The 17342-nt window shown below is 43.9% G+C and overlaps 1 protein-coding gene across 1 annotated transcript in view; it reads right to left on the minus strand.

Annotated features, from left to right (window-relative positions):
* The window catches only part of cacna2d2a (calcium channel, voltage-dependent, alpha 2/delta subunit 2a), a 1197503-nt gene that overhangs the window by 414032 nt on the left and 766129 nt on the right, over positions 1–17342 (minus strand). Inside the window, exon 5 of the mRNA XM_078209320.1 lies at positions 10223–10267. Within this exon, the coding sequence (XP_078065446.1) occupies positions 10223–10267 (45 nt within the window). The remainder of the gene's footprint in view (positions 1–10222; positions 10268–17342) is intronic.

Below are 17342 nucleotides of genomic sequence, written 5' to 3' on the forward strand. Positions count from 1 at the left end.
TCCAATCTCTGCCTCAATTACAACCAGTTAATTTCCCTTACTGATACTCTGAACTATAACTGTGCGAGACACTTTGCTCTTGTTCATCCCAAGTTGAAAATATGCATCATGAAGAGGCTCTTCCACCATCGACACCCAGAGCTGGGTGAATCACAATCATAATAGATCATAAATAGAAGGAGTGAAGTCACAGAATTAGAGAATACTAAAATAAGTATATAGATTAAATATCTGGATATCTATTATTTAGGTTCTTTGTAATGTCAGTGATGTTAAGCTAGAATAAATAACCATTGATTAGCTTGCTTTGAGGAGTAAATAGAAAAATGACAGTAATTAAACACATTAAAAGTTTAGACCTAGTTAATGGAAATTACATAAATAATGACCTGATATCTAAAAAGCTATTTTTAAGTTTCTAATTACAATAAAAGAATTGCTGTGAGCTGTAACCTGCAATTGAGTGCTACCTTCAGATTTAGAACCATTCTGAGGATTGCAGGGCATAAGAGAGGAGGAGAGTTACCTTGACATTTTGTTCCAGGAGCCAAGCCCAAAAGGTTAATAAGTGTTAGTTAGGTTTGGTTACTTGTAATGGTAGAAGGTGTGACATCAAATCAGGTAGGTATGGATTTCCCAGGTGCAGTGCTCCTGGAACCTGGGCCTTTGCCCTTATCGACAAGTAAGAAGTTCTTGCTGCCTTATGGATGAGGGTAGATGAGCTGAACACATCATCGTAATGCAGGAAGCAATATAGGGAGTTAAAAGGAATGTGGTAATGTTCGAGGGACAGTATATTCAGGGGGCTGACTGCTGTTCTCTGCAGCCACAGAGGGAGTTCTGAAGGTTGTGTTGCCTGCCCGGTACCAGGGTTAATGACATCTCCCCATATTAGAGAAGAACTTAGAGTGTGAGGGGGCGTTTTCAGTTTCATGGTCCACATATGAACCAATGGTAGGACAATGAATAAGACCTGCTGAGGAAGTTTGAGGAGCTATGTTGTTCAAATAAATAAACAGAATCACTAATAGTCTTTGGATTACTACCTCAGTTGCACACAATTTGGCACAAGCCAAACAGATCAGAGAGTTGAATGCATAGCTCAAGAGTGGCGAGGGAGACAGGGCTTTTGATTCATGAGCTACAGGTATCAGTAATGGGGAAAGAGGAAGCTGTCTCATTCGGAAGTGCTCCACTTTAAAAAACCTACTAGAAGTAGAACTTTAGATAGGCCTTGAAACTAAAATGAGGCAGAAGTGGGGGAGGGTTCAAGTGAGTACAAAAGGTTCAGAGAGCTAGGCGATGATAGGGATCTAGATGAGTATACAGCTTGTAGGAAGGGACTTAAGAAAGAAATTAGGAGAGCCAGAAGGGGTCACGAGAAGGCCTTGGCAGGTAAGATTAAGGAGAACCCTAAGGTGTTCTATAAATATGTGAAGAGTAAAAGGATGAGATGTGAAGGAATAGGACCTATAAAGGTGAAGGTGAGAAAGTCTGTACAGAACCGGAAGAAATAGCAGAGGTGCTTAATGAATATTTTACCTTGGTATTCACAGTGGAAAAAGACCTGGGTGGTTGTACTACAGGATTGAGGCGGACTGAAAAGATTGAGTATGTGGACATTAAGAAAGAGGATGTGTTGGAAATTTTGAATAGCATCAAGATAGATAAGTCGCCGGGACCGGATGGGATGTACCCCAGGTTACTGTGGGAGGCGAGGGAAGAGATTGCAGAGCCTCTGGCGATGATCTTTGCGTCATTGATGGAGACGGGAGAGGTTCCGGAGGATTGGAGAATTGTGGATGTCGTTCCTATATTCAAGAAAGGGAATAGGGATAGCCCAGGAAATTACCGACCGGTGAGTCTAACCTCAGTGGTTGGTAAGTTGATGGAGAAGATCCTGAGGGACAGGATTTATGAATATTTAGAGAAGTTTAGTATGCTCAAAAGTAGTCAGCACGGCTTTGTCAAAGGCAAATCGTGCCTTACGAGCCTGGTGGAGTTCTTTGACAATGTGACTAAACACATTGACGAAGGAAAAGTGGTAGATGTGGTTTACATGGACTTCAGCAAGGCGTTCGATAAGGTCCCCCATGCAAGACTTCTCGAGAAAGTGAGAGGGCATGGGATCCAAGGGGCTGTTGCCTTGTGGATTCAAAACTGGCTTGCCTGCAGAAGGCAGAGAGTGGTTGTAGACGGGTCTTTTTCTGAATGGAGGTCGGTCACCAGTGGAGTGCCCCAGGGATCTGTTCTGAGACCCTTGCTGTTTGTCATTTTCATAAATGACCTGGATGAGGAAGTGGAGGGATGGGTTGGTAAGTTTGTCGATGACATGAAGGTTGGTGGTGTTGTGGATAGTTTGGAGGGATGTCAGAAGCTGCAGCGTGACATGGATAGGATGCAAGACTGGGTGGAGAAGTGGCAGATGGACTTCAACCCGGATAAATGTGTAGTGGTCCATTTTGGCAGGTCAAATGGGATGAAGGAGTATAATATCAAGGGTAAGACTCTTAGCAGTGTAGAGGATCAGAAGGACCTTGGGGTCCGGGTCCATAGGACTCTTAAATCGGCCTCGCAGGTAGAGGAGGTGGTTAAGAAGGCGTATGGTGTGCTGGCCTTCATCAATCGAGGGATTGAGTTTAGGAGTTGGGAGATAAAGATGACCCTCGTCAGACCCCACTTGGAGTACTGTGCTCAGTTCTGGTCACCTCATTACAGGAGGGATGTGGAAATGATTGAAAGGGTGCAGAGAAAATTTACAAGGATGTTGCCTGGATTGGTTGGCATGCCTTATGAGGATAGGCTGAGGGAGCTCGGTCCTTTCCCCTTGGAGAGACGAAGGATGAGAGGTGACCTGATAGAGGTGTACAAGATGTTGAGAGGTATAGGTCGGGTGGATTCTCGGAGGCTTTTTCCCAGGGCTGAAATGGCTGCTACGAGAGGACACAGGTTTAAGGTGCTGGGGAGTAGGTACGGAGGAGATGTCAGGGGTAAGTTTTTCACTCAGAGGGTGGTGGGTGAGTGGAATTGGCTGCCGTCAGTGGTGGTGGAGGCAAACTGGATAGGGTCTTTTAAGAGACTTCTGGATGAGTACATGGGACTTAATAGGATTGAGGGTTATAGGTAAGCCTATATATAAGCCTAGGTAGGTAGGGACATGACCGGCGCAACTTGTGGGCCGAAGGGCCTGTTTGTGCTGTATTTTTTCTATGTTCTATGTTCTATGAGGGAAAATTTAGAAATCTAATGAGAAAGGTCAGGCCCAAAGGCCTATGCAGCAATTTAGGTAAGGATGAGCACAGTGTAACAGCAAGGGACAATGGGTTTAATCATAATAGAGCATCAATGAATAAAGGAAATCATAGAAATAAGGTAAAAAAATAAAATTGAAGGTGCTTTATTTGAATGCATAAGGCATTCATAACATGATATGTGAATCAAAGGCACAATGGAGGTAATTTGGTTATGATCGAATAGAACTCACAGAGATATGGATGTGAGGTGACCAAGTTTCAAAAGGTACATAAAATGGAAGTTGGGGTTTGCTCTAGTAATAAAGGATGAGGCAGAGACAGTGGTGAGGATGCATTTTTGGATCAGGAAAAAACGTAGTAGAATCATGATTTCTATGAGTCTATGATTCTATGATCAGTATGGATGGAGGCAAGAAATATGATGGAACAGAAAATACTGGTGGGACTGATTTATAGACTCCCTAACAATGGCTGTACTACTGGACAAATAGAAAATAAGAGGAAGAAAAGGGAATTTAAACATTTTGGGAGATTTATTCTTCATAGATTAGATAAATCAAATAGGTAAAAGTAGTTTGAGAGAATGAGTTCATGGAGTACACTTGAGACAGTTTTCTAGAACAATATATGATGGAACCAACCAGATTTTAGATCTTGTCTTGGGCAATGAGACAAGGTTAATTAGTAATCTCATAGTAATTTATTGGGAAGAGTAGTTATAATATGACGGGAACATCGAAAACTGGAGTACTGAATTAAATAAAGTTTATAGGTATGAGGGGTGAGTTAGTTAAGGTAGATCAGACAATTAGTTTAAAAGGTATGACAGTATTTAAGCAAGAGTGAACCTTTAAATAAATAATTCATAACTCTCAAGGAGTATGAATTTTCTCTGTGAAAGAAAAACTCCATGGGAAAAGTGATCCTCTATGCTTAACTAAAGAGGTTAAGGATAGTATTAGATTAAAAGAAGTGGCTTATAATATCAGCCTGCAAATTAGGAACGTTTTAGAAACCAACAAAGGCTGACTAAAAGTTTGATAAAAAGGAAGAAAATAGAATGAGGGTGGACTAGCAAGAAATATAAAAACAGATCACAACCGTTTCCACATGTATGTAAAAAAGGAAGTGAAATTGAAGTAAACATGGGTCCTTTAGAAACTAAAAAAGTAGAAATCATAATGGAAATAAAGAAATGACAATTATTGTATGTCTGTCTTGACAGTAGACAACAGAAAAACTATACTATAAGGTCTAATACAGATAGGGAATATACAGTAAATGGCAGAACCCTTAAGAGTATTGATAGGCAAAGGGATCTGGGTGTACAGGTACACAGGTCACTGAAAGGGGCAATGCAGGTGGAGAAGGTAGTCAAGAAGGCATATGGCATGCTTGCCTTCATTGGCCTGGGTATTGAGTTTAAAAATTGGCAAGTCATGTTGACGCTTTATAGAACCTTAGTTAGGCCGCACTTGGAATATAGTGTTCAATTCTGGTCGCCACACTACCAGAAGGATGTGGAGGCTTTACCAGGATGTTGCCTGATATAGAGGACATTAGCTATGAGGAGACGTTGGAGAAACTTGGTTTGTTCTCACTGGAATGACAGAGGTTGAGGGGCGATCTGATAGATGCCTACAAGATTATGAGGGGTATGGACAGAGTGGATAGTCAGAAGCTTTTTCCCAGGGTGGAAGAGTCAATTACTAGGGGACACAGGTTTAAGGTGCGAGGGGCAAGGTTTAAAGGAGATGTACAAGGCAGATTTTTTACACAGAGGGTGGTGGGTGCCTGGAACTCGCTGCTGGGGGAGGTAGTGGAGGCGGATACGGTAGTGACTTTTAAGGGGCGTCTTGACAAGTAGGATGGAAATAGAGGGACATGGTCCCTGGAAGGGCAGAGGGTTTTAGTTAAGTCGGGCAGCATGGTCGGTGCAGGCTTGGAGGGCCGAAGGGCCTGTTCCTGTGCTGTAATTTTCTTTGTTCTTTGTTCTATACCGCCAATAATAAAGAAGCAACAGTCTGAAGAGAGTGAGAAATTTAAAGTAAACAATACTGAGTAAAGAAAATAATTAACAGGATTAAAAGTCAAAAAAATCACTTATGCCTCATCACTTACATCCTAGGATTCAAAAATACGTGGGTGCAGGATCCACCAAAATTCGATGGATTCTGCGACAGGTGGACTGGAAGGGCATCCGCGAAAGTAAAGTTTATTTATTAGTCACAAGTCGGCTTACATTCACATTGCAATGACGTTCCTGTGAAAATCCCCCAGTCACCACACTCCGGCGCCTGTTTGGGTACACTGAGAGAATTTAGCATGGCCAATGCACCTAACCTGCACATCTTTGGGCTGTGGGAGGAAACTGGAGCACCCGGAGGAAACCCACGCAGACACGAGGAGAATGTGCAAACTCCACACAGACAGTGACCCAAGCCGGGAATCGAACCCGGGTCCCTGGCGCTGTGAGGCAGCAGTGCTAACCACTGTGCTACCGTGCCGCCCAAGGGAGAGAGAAAACTGGGAACTGTTCAGTGGCACAGTGGGCAGCATGGTGACACAATGGTTTGCACTGTTACCTCACAGCACTAGGGACCCAGATTCGGTTCCCAGCTTTGGTCACTATCTGTGTGGAGTTTGCATGTTCTCCCCGTGTCTGCGTGGGTTTCCTCCAGGTGTTCTGATTTCCCTCTCAGTCCAAAGATGTGCGGGTTAGGTGGATTGGTCATGCTAAATTGCTCCTTCGTGTCAGAGGGATTAGCAGGGTAAATATGTGGGGTTACAGGGATAAGACCTGGGTGGGATTGTGGTCGGTGCAGGCTCAATGGCTGAATGGCCTCCTTCTGCACTGTCGGAATTCTATGATTCTATGCAGACGTTTTAGCCTGACATCAGCTCTCAGGAAAATGTTGGAATTTATGAGCAAGAAAGCAGTTGCAGGGCACTTGGAAAATCATAAAATAATGATTAGGCAGAGGGAACATCTTTTTATGAAAGAGAAATCATGTTTGACAAATCTATGAATTTTTCAAAGATGTAATTATTTAAGTAGATAAAGGAAAACCAGTAAAATACATTAATTTTGTTACATGAAATGTTGTTGCACAAGAGCTCACAGGGTTGAGGGGAATAGATTCATTAAAAGAGAAAAAATGAGTTGGAATAAAAGGGTAATTTTCAGAATGCAAGCTGTTACGAGTAGGGTGCCACTGGGGTCTCAGATATTTGCAAACTATATTAATTTCTTCGATGAAGGGACTGATTTGTATTGTGTCCAAGCTAGGTGGGAAAACGAAGTATGAGAGGGCATAAAGAGGCTGCAAAGTAATATAGATTGATTCAATTAATGGGCAGGATGGTGGAATCGTCGGCAGTGGCAGCTATCCTTCAGTTCAAGGATGACACCTACTCAGGGTTGTGAGTTTCTGCCATGGGTCTTGATGTGACTGAACAGGTTCATTCTGGACCCACAGAGCTCATGGAGCAGGGTCTGGAGTATAGGATTTGCTTCCTTTTCTTTCCCTCTTTATCGCTGCTCTGCCTCATCATTAAGCTATTGGAACTCAAAGTATGGTGCAGCTTGATGGACAAGTTGTCACCATTTTGAACGATTGGTAACAAGCTCCTCCTAGTCATTAATGTTAGTTCTGCAATTCAGAAAGCACTTCAAAGTGACTTTGAAGTGTTTACTTTGTCCTTCCCTAAAATGCTTAAGACTTGGCTGGGAAGATGTTTTTCGGCCAATCAGATAGGTGGTTCACTCCATTGAAATTGATTTTGCAGGAGTTTTGCCTGAATGCTTGTGGAGCTGGTTTGAAGAAGGACAGTCCTCCCATTGAATTTGGAGGATGAGGTGGAAGTATCACTGATGAAACTTCTCGAGTGCTGTTGTATGCAACTGGTTCAGGTTTCACTGCCATATAGGAGTTTGGTGACAACAACTGCTCTGTATATCAAGACTTGTTGACTTGTTTTATTGCTAAACACCTGCTGCAGATAAATGCGAAGTGATGCATTTTGGTAGAACTAACGTAGGGGGGAGCTATACGATAAATGGCAGAACCATAAAGGGTGTAGATACGCAGAGGGACCTGGGTGTGCAAGTCCACAGATCCTTGAAGGTGACATCACAGGTGGAGAAGGTAGTGAATAAGGCATATGGCATGCTTGCCTTTATAGGACGGGGCATAGAGTATAAAAGTTGGGGTCTGATGTTGCAGCTGTATAGAACGTTGGTTCGGCCGCATTTGGAATACTGCGCCCAGTTCTGGTCGCCACACTACCAGAAGGACGTGGAGGCTTCAGAGAGAGTGCAGAGGAGGTTTACCAGGATGTTGCCTGGTATGGAAGGGCTTAGTTATGAGGAGAGATTGGGTAAACTGGGGTTGTTCTCACTGGAAAGACGGAGAATGAGGGGTGACCTAATAGAGGTGTATAAAATTATGAAAGGGTGAACAGTGGGAAGCTTTTTCCCAGGTCGGTGGTGACGTTCACGAGGGGTCATAGGTTCAAGGTGAGGGGGGGGAGGTTTAACACGGATATCAGAAGGACGTATTTTACACAGAGGGTGTTGGAGGCCTGGAATGCGCTGCCGGGCAAGGTGGTGGAGGCGGACACACTGGGAACGTTTAAGACTTATCTAGATAGCCACGTGAACGGAGTGGGAATGGAGGGATACAAAAGAATGGTCTAGTTTGGACCAGGGAGCGGCGCGGGCTTGGAGGGCCAAATGGCCTGTTCCTGTGCTGTTTTGTTCTTTGTTGGTGTTGTTTATAGAAAATTGAGCTAACACAGTTGATCTGGTATTGGATCTCCTCGTTAATGGGAGCCTTTTGAGGGCAGTGGTTGCCAAGGTCTGGCATATGTTCAATGTATTTAAAGAGTCTCCCCTTCAACATATATGGAAGGTGGAATATTTGTCTGTCTGGGTGTGACTTGATAGATTAGTTTTGTTTTGGTGACATTCAGGGACAGACCAAGTTTCTTCTACGCAAAATTGAAGAGATCAAAAGTGGTTTGTAAATCTGGTGCAGTGTGGGCAAAGACATTGCAAACTGTAGATAATTTTTGTCTTTGATGAGGTGAATAGCCATTGTCAGGTAGATTGTATATAGTATGGGAGCTATCGCATAGCCTTGCTCGACACTGGTCTGGATTTTGAAGCTATCTATTTCAGATCAGAAGACAGCTGCAGTCACATCCTCATGAAGCAGTTTTTGAAGAACAAACCTTTGGAGTACAATTACCACATGGACATGCAGCAGTTCAAGAAGGCAGCTCACCACCACTTTCTCAAAGGGTTGGGAAATAAAATGCTGGCCTAGCCAACAAGGCCCAGCTAAAGAATAAGAATAATCCGAGTCTCACAATTTACTAAGTAAAAATGCTTTGCTTCGGTCAATGAATGCAATGAAATGTAACTTGGGGAAATGTGAGGTTATTCACACTGACAGGGAGAATTTAAAAAATCAGAATAATTTTTAAATGGCAAGAAACTATTGTTTATTTTCAGAGGGATTTTCATGCCCTTTCATACAAAGTTAAAATGTAGGTACAGCGAGCAATTAGGTGGATAAAGGATAAACTTTATTGCAATGGATTTGGAGTTCATGAGTATAGAAGTTTTCCTGCAATTATATATGGCTTTATTAAGACCATACTTAGAGCATTGTACACAATTTTAGATTCTGTACTTAAGGAAGAATATGTTGCCAGAGCAGCGGGTGCTTCTTACTGCATCTTCATTGTGCTGCAGGTAATATTTGTTGCTCATAACAAGTGCCAGAAATTGAATGTGTTCAAACACTTCATACCTTGAAGCCCCACGAAATTCATATTCAGTAAAATGATTTCAAACCATAAATTTTTCAGAGTGACATTAGAGACATTAAAATGGAAGGCCATACCTCTTTCAGGTGTCAAGTTCATGCGCCATTTGTCAAGCCTTCTCAACGTGGAAGGAAATTTAATTATAGGGAACTATCACAATACACAACACACAACATAAAACACACAGCACAAAAGCATACAACACACAGCATCAACAATACTCCAGCACAACTTTCATCTCCTGAAGATTGAGTATTTTCAGGAATTGGAAAGGGATTTCCCAGCTTTTGGCTCGAAATTGACCTAAGTATTTTTCCTCTTCCTTAAGAGGCTGCATGGCTGTAAATGTGAGGGAGTTGAGATTAGGGCATTAATGTCGACAAGCCACACGGCAAGACAGTAATGGCCTAGCTGGTCTTTATCACTACTCCCATCTTGTATGTTGTCTTATATATTATTTGATTTGAGTGGGATGTGTTCCTCGAAGTGAGATTTGACAGGGTTTTTCAAATGCTTTTCATTCAACGCATTACCCCCACTCCTTGTGCAAGTGCTGATTCCTTACAGAGCTTGGAGTTGTTCGATATCAGATATCCTCTGATATTTCATCCAAGTGCCTTTCGCCATTTGTAAGCCTCAGCTATGATTTTGGCAGCTCATTTAGTTAGAGGGTATTACAGCACCTATACATCTGATTCTGGCTGGTATTACTGAGTAATGTCCGTAGTGGCCATCCTGCTTGATTTGTCCCTTGCCATATCCAGTAGCACTGAGGCCAGTTAGTGTGGCCCTGTAGCCATTGCAGAGGAGTAACTTTCTAGGTCTGTTTGGTTCAGTCATTCACTAAACCAGCCACCACATCCAGGATGGGTTGGGCAGCTTGCTGTCTCATTAAGATGGGAAGGCAAAGGCAGACGATTTTTGTCTGCAGACAATTCTTTCCATTAAATCACCTGTTCCACTGATACCTGTCAGCCCCAATAGAACTGAAAGTTATCCCCACCTCTTTCTTTGCATTTCTCACCTCCCTCATACAGTGAGACAAGACCTTGGTACAACAGCAAAGACACAGAGAGAACAGCCGAAAGTTGAATAAGTCAAACATGCAACGTATATTCAACTTCTGGACTTACATCAGATGTTCCTGCTTTTGCATCAAAGTATAAAACGTCTCGTTCCTGAGAAAAAATATAGAAATAAATAAAAGAAGAGGCTCAGGTTAGTGTGTCCTCATCATCAGCGGCCAAAATGTAATTGGATAATGAAACTAAAGAGACAACGGTTATTCCTGGGCTCAGCAGAACTAACATCAAACTGCATTTCTTAAGTCCTTTGCAGTGGACACAAACTTCCCTCGCTCACCAATTCTCACTTTTGTTTCACAATTAGTACTTCTCAGGTTCACCCTGAAGTGACAATTCACATTCCTGGATCAGATTCCAATTGTTCTATTGGTCACCAGTTCACTTTCTGAAATGTTGACCTTTACTGCATATTCAGCAAGGTGCAGCCAGTACTTCTTTAACCATTACACATGGACCCACTATGGCATTCAGCACAATAACTCAGGGAACGCTTCATTAAACAATGACAAGGTTAAGGTATGATTTACTAATGCTTCAGTGACATTGGGTTGGATTTACTGCCTAATCCGCTACATTCCATGGCAGTGGGAGGTAGCCCGCCATTGGTCAGCAGTGGGATTTTCTGGTCCTGTCATTGTCAACGGGGTTTCCTGCTGAATGCAGCCTTCATTGCCGTGAAACACGTGGCAGGCCAGGGTCAGAAGACCCCGCCAGCATGAATGGCCAGAAAGTTCCAGCCCATCCAGTTAGACTTAACATTTAATCATAAGTGCAACAGGAATGCTGTTTTCTGTAACATTTAATCGGTAACATTATCATGTACACTTGTTTTCATTCAGCATTGTCATGGAAGATTCACTGGTAAAAGCTTTGGTACAGGTTTGTCCTTTATGTCTACTAAGTCTAATTGTTATGAATTGCAGATCCTGAGATCAGTTAAAGGTTAATTGTTATTATAGGGTTACCAATTCTGGCTGGACGTATTCCAGGAGATATCAGTGGAAGTGACATTATAGAAAGCCAGCAGTGAGGCACGAGTAGGTTCTTGGTTTAGGAGTTGGCAGTGCAAACAGGGATACAGAAATAAAGATCCTGCTTAAACACTTCTTAATGTTACCATGTGCAATAACTTGGGTGGGGCAGGGAGATACTGGAAATATTATCAAGACGAAAATCTCAATCTCAACTGAGCTGCTGCTTAACCTCTGTCACAGCTATTTCAGTAAGAAGTCTCACAACACCAGGTTAAAGTCCAACAGGTTTATTTGGTAGCAAATACCATAAGCTTTCGGAGCACAGCTCCTTCGTCAGGTGGAGTGGATATCTGTTCTCCAACAGTGCACAGACACAGAAATCAAGTTACAGAATACTAATTAGAATGCAAATCTCTACAGCCAGCCAGGTCTTAAAGGTACAGACAATGTGGGTGGAGGGAGCATTCAACACAGGTTAAAGAGATGTGTATTGTCTCCAGACAGAACAGCTAGTGAGATTCTGCAAGATCAGAAGCTACGGCATCTCCTCCGGAGCCTTCAACATGTCATTGATGAAGACGAACATCTCGCCAAGGCCATCCCCACACCCCCACTTCTTGCCTTCAAACAACCGCACAACCTCAAACAGACCATTGTCCGCAGCAAACTACCCAGCCTTCAGGAGAACAGTGACCACGACACCACACAACCCTGCCACAGCAACCTCTGCAAGACGTGCCGGATCATCGACACGGATGCCATCATCTCACACCATCTACCAGGTACACGGTACCTACTCTTGCAACTCGGCCAACGTCGTCTACCTGGTACGCTGCAGGAAAGGATGTCCCGAGGCATGGTACATTGGGGAAACCAGGCAGACGCTACGACAACGGATGAATGAACACCGCTCGACAATCACCAGGCAAAACTGTTCTCTTCCTGTGGGGGAGCACTTCAGCAGTCACAGGCATTCAGCCTTGGATCTTCAGGTAAGCGTTCTCCAAGGCGGCCTTCACGACACACGACAGCGCAGAGTCGCTGAGCAGAAACTGATAGCCAAGTTCCGCACACATGAGGACGGCCTAAACCGGGATGTCAGATTTATGTCACATTATCAGTAACCCCCACAGCTTGCCTCCTGGACTTGCAGAATCTCACTAGCTGTTCTGTCTGGAGACAATACACATCTCTTTAACCTGTGTTGAATGCTCCCTCCACCCACATTGTCTGTACCTTTAAGACCTGGCTGGCTGTAGAGATTTGCATTCTAATTAGTATTCTGTAACTTGATTTCTGTGTCTGTGCACTGTTGGAGAACAGATATCCACTCCATCTGATGAAGGAGCTGTGCTCCGAAAGCTTATGGTATTTGCTACCAAATAAACCTGTTGGACTTTAACCTGGTGCTGTGAGACTTCTTACTGTGCTTACCCGAGTCCAACGCCGGCATCTCCACATCACAGCTATTTCAAGCAGCTACTTTCACCCTTTATCTTAACTTTTGGTATTTCAATTGGACAAGTTACGCCACCTCACCACCCAAACCACACCCCTATGCCACACCCCGAACCCCCACTCCAGGCCACATTGTCCTCAGGTTCTGCTTTACACCTAGTTTCCTGCTTTCCGCCATTGTCGTAATAATGAATGAAAAATCACTGAATTACATCTGGAAATATTGGACTTTGTAAACCTACTTGCGATACTAATAAATAAACTTTAAATAAAATCTGAGGTTAATTTTAAAAATTGATACCCATGCTGCTGGCTGAATTGCTGTAGGGTGATTCTCTAAGAGACAACGGAACCTTCGAAACAAGCATTCAGAAACTAATCGCCATCTCTGATGGAGACAATAGGACATAATGGCCATTTTATGAAGTGATTCCTGCATAATGTCCAAACAGATTTTTGTGGATTTGCCTTCTCACTTGAAATACACAAAGATTGGGTTAAAGGCCAGCTGAAAAGCTGTCCCAGTTGCCTGTTGGTATGTATGCTCTGTGAGAACAAGTGCTGGAAGTTTGACACAGAAGTAAAAGCCAACAAGCATGCCCACTGTACTCCTGCAAATAACCTTTTGTGCAGGCATATCTCAATCTCTCTCTCTCTGACTGTGAAAGTCAGCGAAGTCAGCAAGACCACAGCTGAAAAGAGAACTGAGAAGCTTCTCTGCCAAATACAAACACTGGAATTGCAAAACCGACCACAGAACATAGAACAGTACAGCACAGAACAGGCCCTTCGGCCCACGATGTTGTGCCGAGCTTTATCTGAAACCAAGATCAAGTTATCCCACTCCCTATCATCCTGGTGTGCTCCATGTGCCTATCCAATAACCGCTTAAATGTTCCTAAAGTGTCTGACTCCACTATCACTGCAGGCAGTCCATTCCACACCCCAACCGCTCTCCGCGCGAAGAACCTACCTCTGATATCCTTCCAATATCTCCCACCATGAACCCTATAGTTATGCCCCCTTGTAATAGCTCCATCCACCCGAGGAAATAATCTTTGAACGTTCTCTCTATCTATCCCCTTCATCAATTTATAAACCTCTATGAAGTCTCCCCTCAGCCTCCTCCACTCCAGAGAGAACAGTCCTAGCTCCCTCAACCTTTCCTCATAAGACCTGCCCTCCAAACCAGGCAGCATCCTGGGAAATCTCCTCTGCACTCTTTCTAGCGCTTCCACATCCTTCTTATAGTGAGGTGACCAGAACTGCACACAATATTCCAAATTTGGTCTCACCAAGGTCCTGTACAGTTGCAGCATAACCCCACGGCTCTTAAACTCCAACTCCCTGTTAATAAAAGCTAACACACTATAGGCCTTCTTCACAGCTCTATCCACTTGAGTGGCAACATTTAGAGATCTGTGGATATGGACCCCAAGATCTCTCTGTTCCTCCACAGTCTTCAGAACCCTACCTTTGACCCTGTAATCCACATTTAGATTAGTTCTACCAAAATAAATCACCTCACATTTATCAGGGTTAAACTCCATTTGCCATTTTTCAGCCCAGCTCTGCATCCTATCTATGTCTCTTTGCAGCCTACAACAGCCCTCCACCTCATCCACGACTCCACCAATCTTGATGTCATCAGCAAATTTACTGATCCACCCTTCAGCCCCCTCCTCTAAGTCATTAATAAAAATCACAAAGAGAAGAGAACCAAGCACTGATTCCTGTGGCACTCCGCTAGCAACCTGCCTCCAATCCGAAAATTTTCCATCCACCACCACCCTCTGTCTTCGATCAGATAGCCAGTTACCTATCCAATCGGCCAACTTTCCCTCTATCCCACAACTCCTTACTTTCACCATAAGCCGAGCATGGGGGACCTTATCAAACGCCTTACTAAAATCCATGTATATGACATCAACTGCCCTACCTTCATCAACACACTTAGTTACCTCCTCAAAAAATTCAATCAAATTTGTGAGGCACGACTTGCCCTTCATGAATCCGTGCTGACTATCCCGGATTAATCCGCATCTTTCTAAATGGTCATAAATCCCATCCCTAAGGACCTTTTCCATCAATTTACCAACCACCGAAGTAAGACTAACCGGTCTATAATTACCAGGGTCATTTCTATTCCCTTTCTTAAACAGAGGAACAACATTCGCCATTCTCCAGTCCTCTGGCACCATCCCCATGGACAGTGAGGACCCAAAGCTCAAAGCCAAAGGCTCTGCAATCTCATCCCTTACTTCCCAAAGAATCCTAAGATATATTTCATCAGGCCCAGGGGACTTATCGACCTTCAGTTTATTCAAAACTGCCAGTACATCCTCCCTCCGAACAAATATTTCCTCCAGCCTATTAGCCTGTAACACCTTCTCTTCCTCAAAAACATGGCCCCTCTCCTTGGTGAACACTGAAGAAATGTATTCATTCATCACCTCGCCTATCACTACTGACTCCATGCACAAGTTCCCACTACTGTCCTTGACCGGCCCTAACCTCACCCTGGTCATTCAGGGTGTCACCACAGAAGTCAATTCTACTGGATTCTTCAATCGCAATGGCTGCAACACTTGATCATCTACTCCTCACGAGTGAAGGGCTGTTCCATACTCCGTCTTTGTAAAAATGGACTTATTTTGTACTGATTTTTCTCTTCTAATCTATATGAGTGTGTTTTACCATTTTCTTGCCTTTAGGAATTAATAAACTCATACTACATTTAACTCAAGAAAGCCTGGTTAAATTGACTCCTTTAAAAACGTAACTATTGGGTCTTGGAAAAAATACCTCTGGAAAGGGATCCTTTCCAGATTAAATTGTATTGCAAACAACAATCCCTCCTCAACTGTGATTGTAACAATGTGGGGGTATCCCAGTAAGAAGTCTCACAACACCAGGTTAAAGTCCAACAGGTTTATTTGGTAGCAAAAGCCACTAGCTTTCGGAGCGCTGCTCCTTCATCAGGTGAGTGGGAGTTCTGTTCACAAACAGGGCATATAAAGACACAAACTCAATTCACAGAATAATGATTGGAATGCGAGTCTTTACAGGTAATCAAGTCTTAAAGGTACAGACAATTTGAGTGGGGAGAGCGTTAAGCACAGGTTAAAGAGATGTGTATTGTCTCCAGACAGGACAGTTAGTGAGATTTTGCAAGTCCAGGCAAGTTGTGGGGGTTACAGATAGTGTGACATGAATCCAAGGTCCCGGTTGAGGCCGTCCTCATGTGTGCGGACCTTCGCTATCAGTTTCTGCTCAGCGACTCGGCGCTGTCGTGTGTCGTGAAGGTCGCCTTGGAGAACGCTTACCCGAAGATCAGAGGCCGAATGCCCGTGACCGCTGAAGTGTTCCCCAACAGGAAGAGAACACTCTAGCCTGGTGATTGTCGTGCGGTGTTCATTCACCTGTTGTCGTAGTGTCCTCAGTGTTCTCTCAGTGTGTGTGTCAGTGTTCTCTCAGTGAGAGTGTGTCAATGTTCTCTCAGTGAGAGTGTGTCAGTGTTCTCTCAGTGTGTGTGTCAGTGTTCTCTCAGTGTGAGTGTGTCAGTGTTCTCTCAGTGTGTGTGTCAGTGTTCTCTCAGTGTGTGTGTCAGTGTTCTCTCAGTGTGAGTCTGTCAGCGTTCTCTCAGTGTGTGTGTCAGTGTTCTCTCAGTGTGTGTGTCAGTGTTCTCTCAGTGTGAGTGTGTCAGTGTTCTCTCAGTGTGTGTGTCAGTGTTCTCTCAGTGTGTGTGTCAGTGTTCTCTCAGTGTGAGTGTGTCAGTGTTCTCTCAGTGTGTGTGTCAGTGTTCTCTCAGTGTGTGTGTCAGTGTTCTCTCAGTGTGAGCGTGTCAGTGTTCTCTCAGTGTGTGTGTCAGTGTTCTCTCAGTGAGAGTGTGTCAGTGTTCTCTCAGTGAGAGTGTGTCAGTGTTCTCTCAGTGTGTGTGTCAGTGTTCTCTCAGTGAGAGTGTGTCAGTGTTCTCTCAGTGAGAGTGTGTCAGTGTTCTCTCAGTGAGAGTGTGTCAGTGTTCTCTCAGTGTGTGTGTCAGTGTTCTCTCAGTGAGAGTGTGTCAGTGTTCTCTCAGTGAGAGTGTGTCAGTGTTCTCTCAGTGTGTGTGTCAGTGTTCTCTCAGTGAGAGTGTGTCAGTGTTCTCTCAGGAGAGAGTGTGTCAGTGTTCTCTCAGTGTGAGTGTGTCAGTGTTCTCTCAGTGAGAGTGTGTCAGTGTTCTCTCAGTGTGAGTGTGTCAGTGTTCTCTCAGTGAGAGTGTGTCAGTGTTCTCTCAGTGTGAGTGTGTCAGTGTTCACTCAGTGTGAGTGTGTCAGTGTTCTCTCAGTGAGAGTGTGTCAGTGTTCTCTCAGTGAGAGTGTGTCAGTGTTCTCTCAGTGTGTGTGTCAGTGTTCTCTCAGTGAGAGTGTGTCAGTGTTCTCTCAGTGTGAGTGTGTCAGTGTTCTCTCAGTGAGAGTGTGTCAGTGTTCTCTCAGTGTGAGTGTTTCAGTGTTCTCTCAGTGAGAGTGTGTCAGTGTTCTCTCAGTGAGAGTGTGTCAGTGTTCTCTCAGTGTGAGTGTGTCAGTGTTCTCTCAGTGAGAGTGTGTCAGTGTTCTCTCAGTGTGAGTGTGTCAGTGTTCTCTCAGTGAGAGTGTGTCAGTGTTCTCTCAGTGAGAGTGTGTCAGTGTTCTCTCAGTGTGAGTGTGTCAGTGTTCTCTCAGTGAGAGTGTGTCAGTGTTCTCTCAGTGTGAGTGTGT

The sequence above is a fragment of the Mustelus asterias genome, chromosome 3 (genome assembly GCF_964213995.1).
Source record: "Mustelus asterias chromosome 3, sMusAst1.hap1.1, whole genome shotgun sequence".
Lineage (NCBI taxonomy): Eukaryota > Metazoa > Chordata > Chondrichthyes > Carcharhiniformes > Triakidae > Mustelus > Mustelus asterias.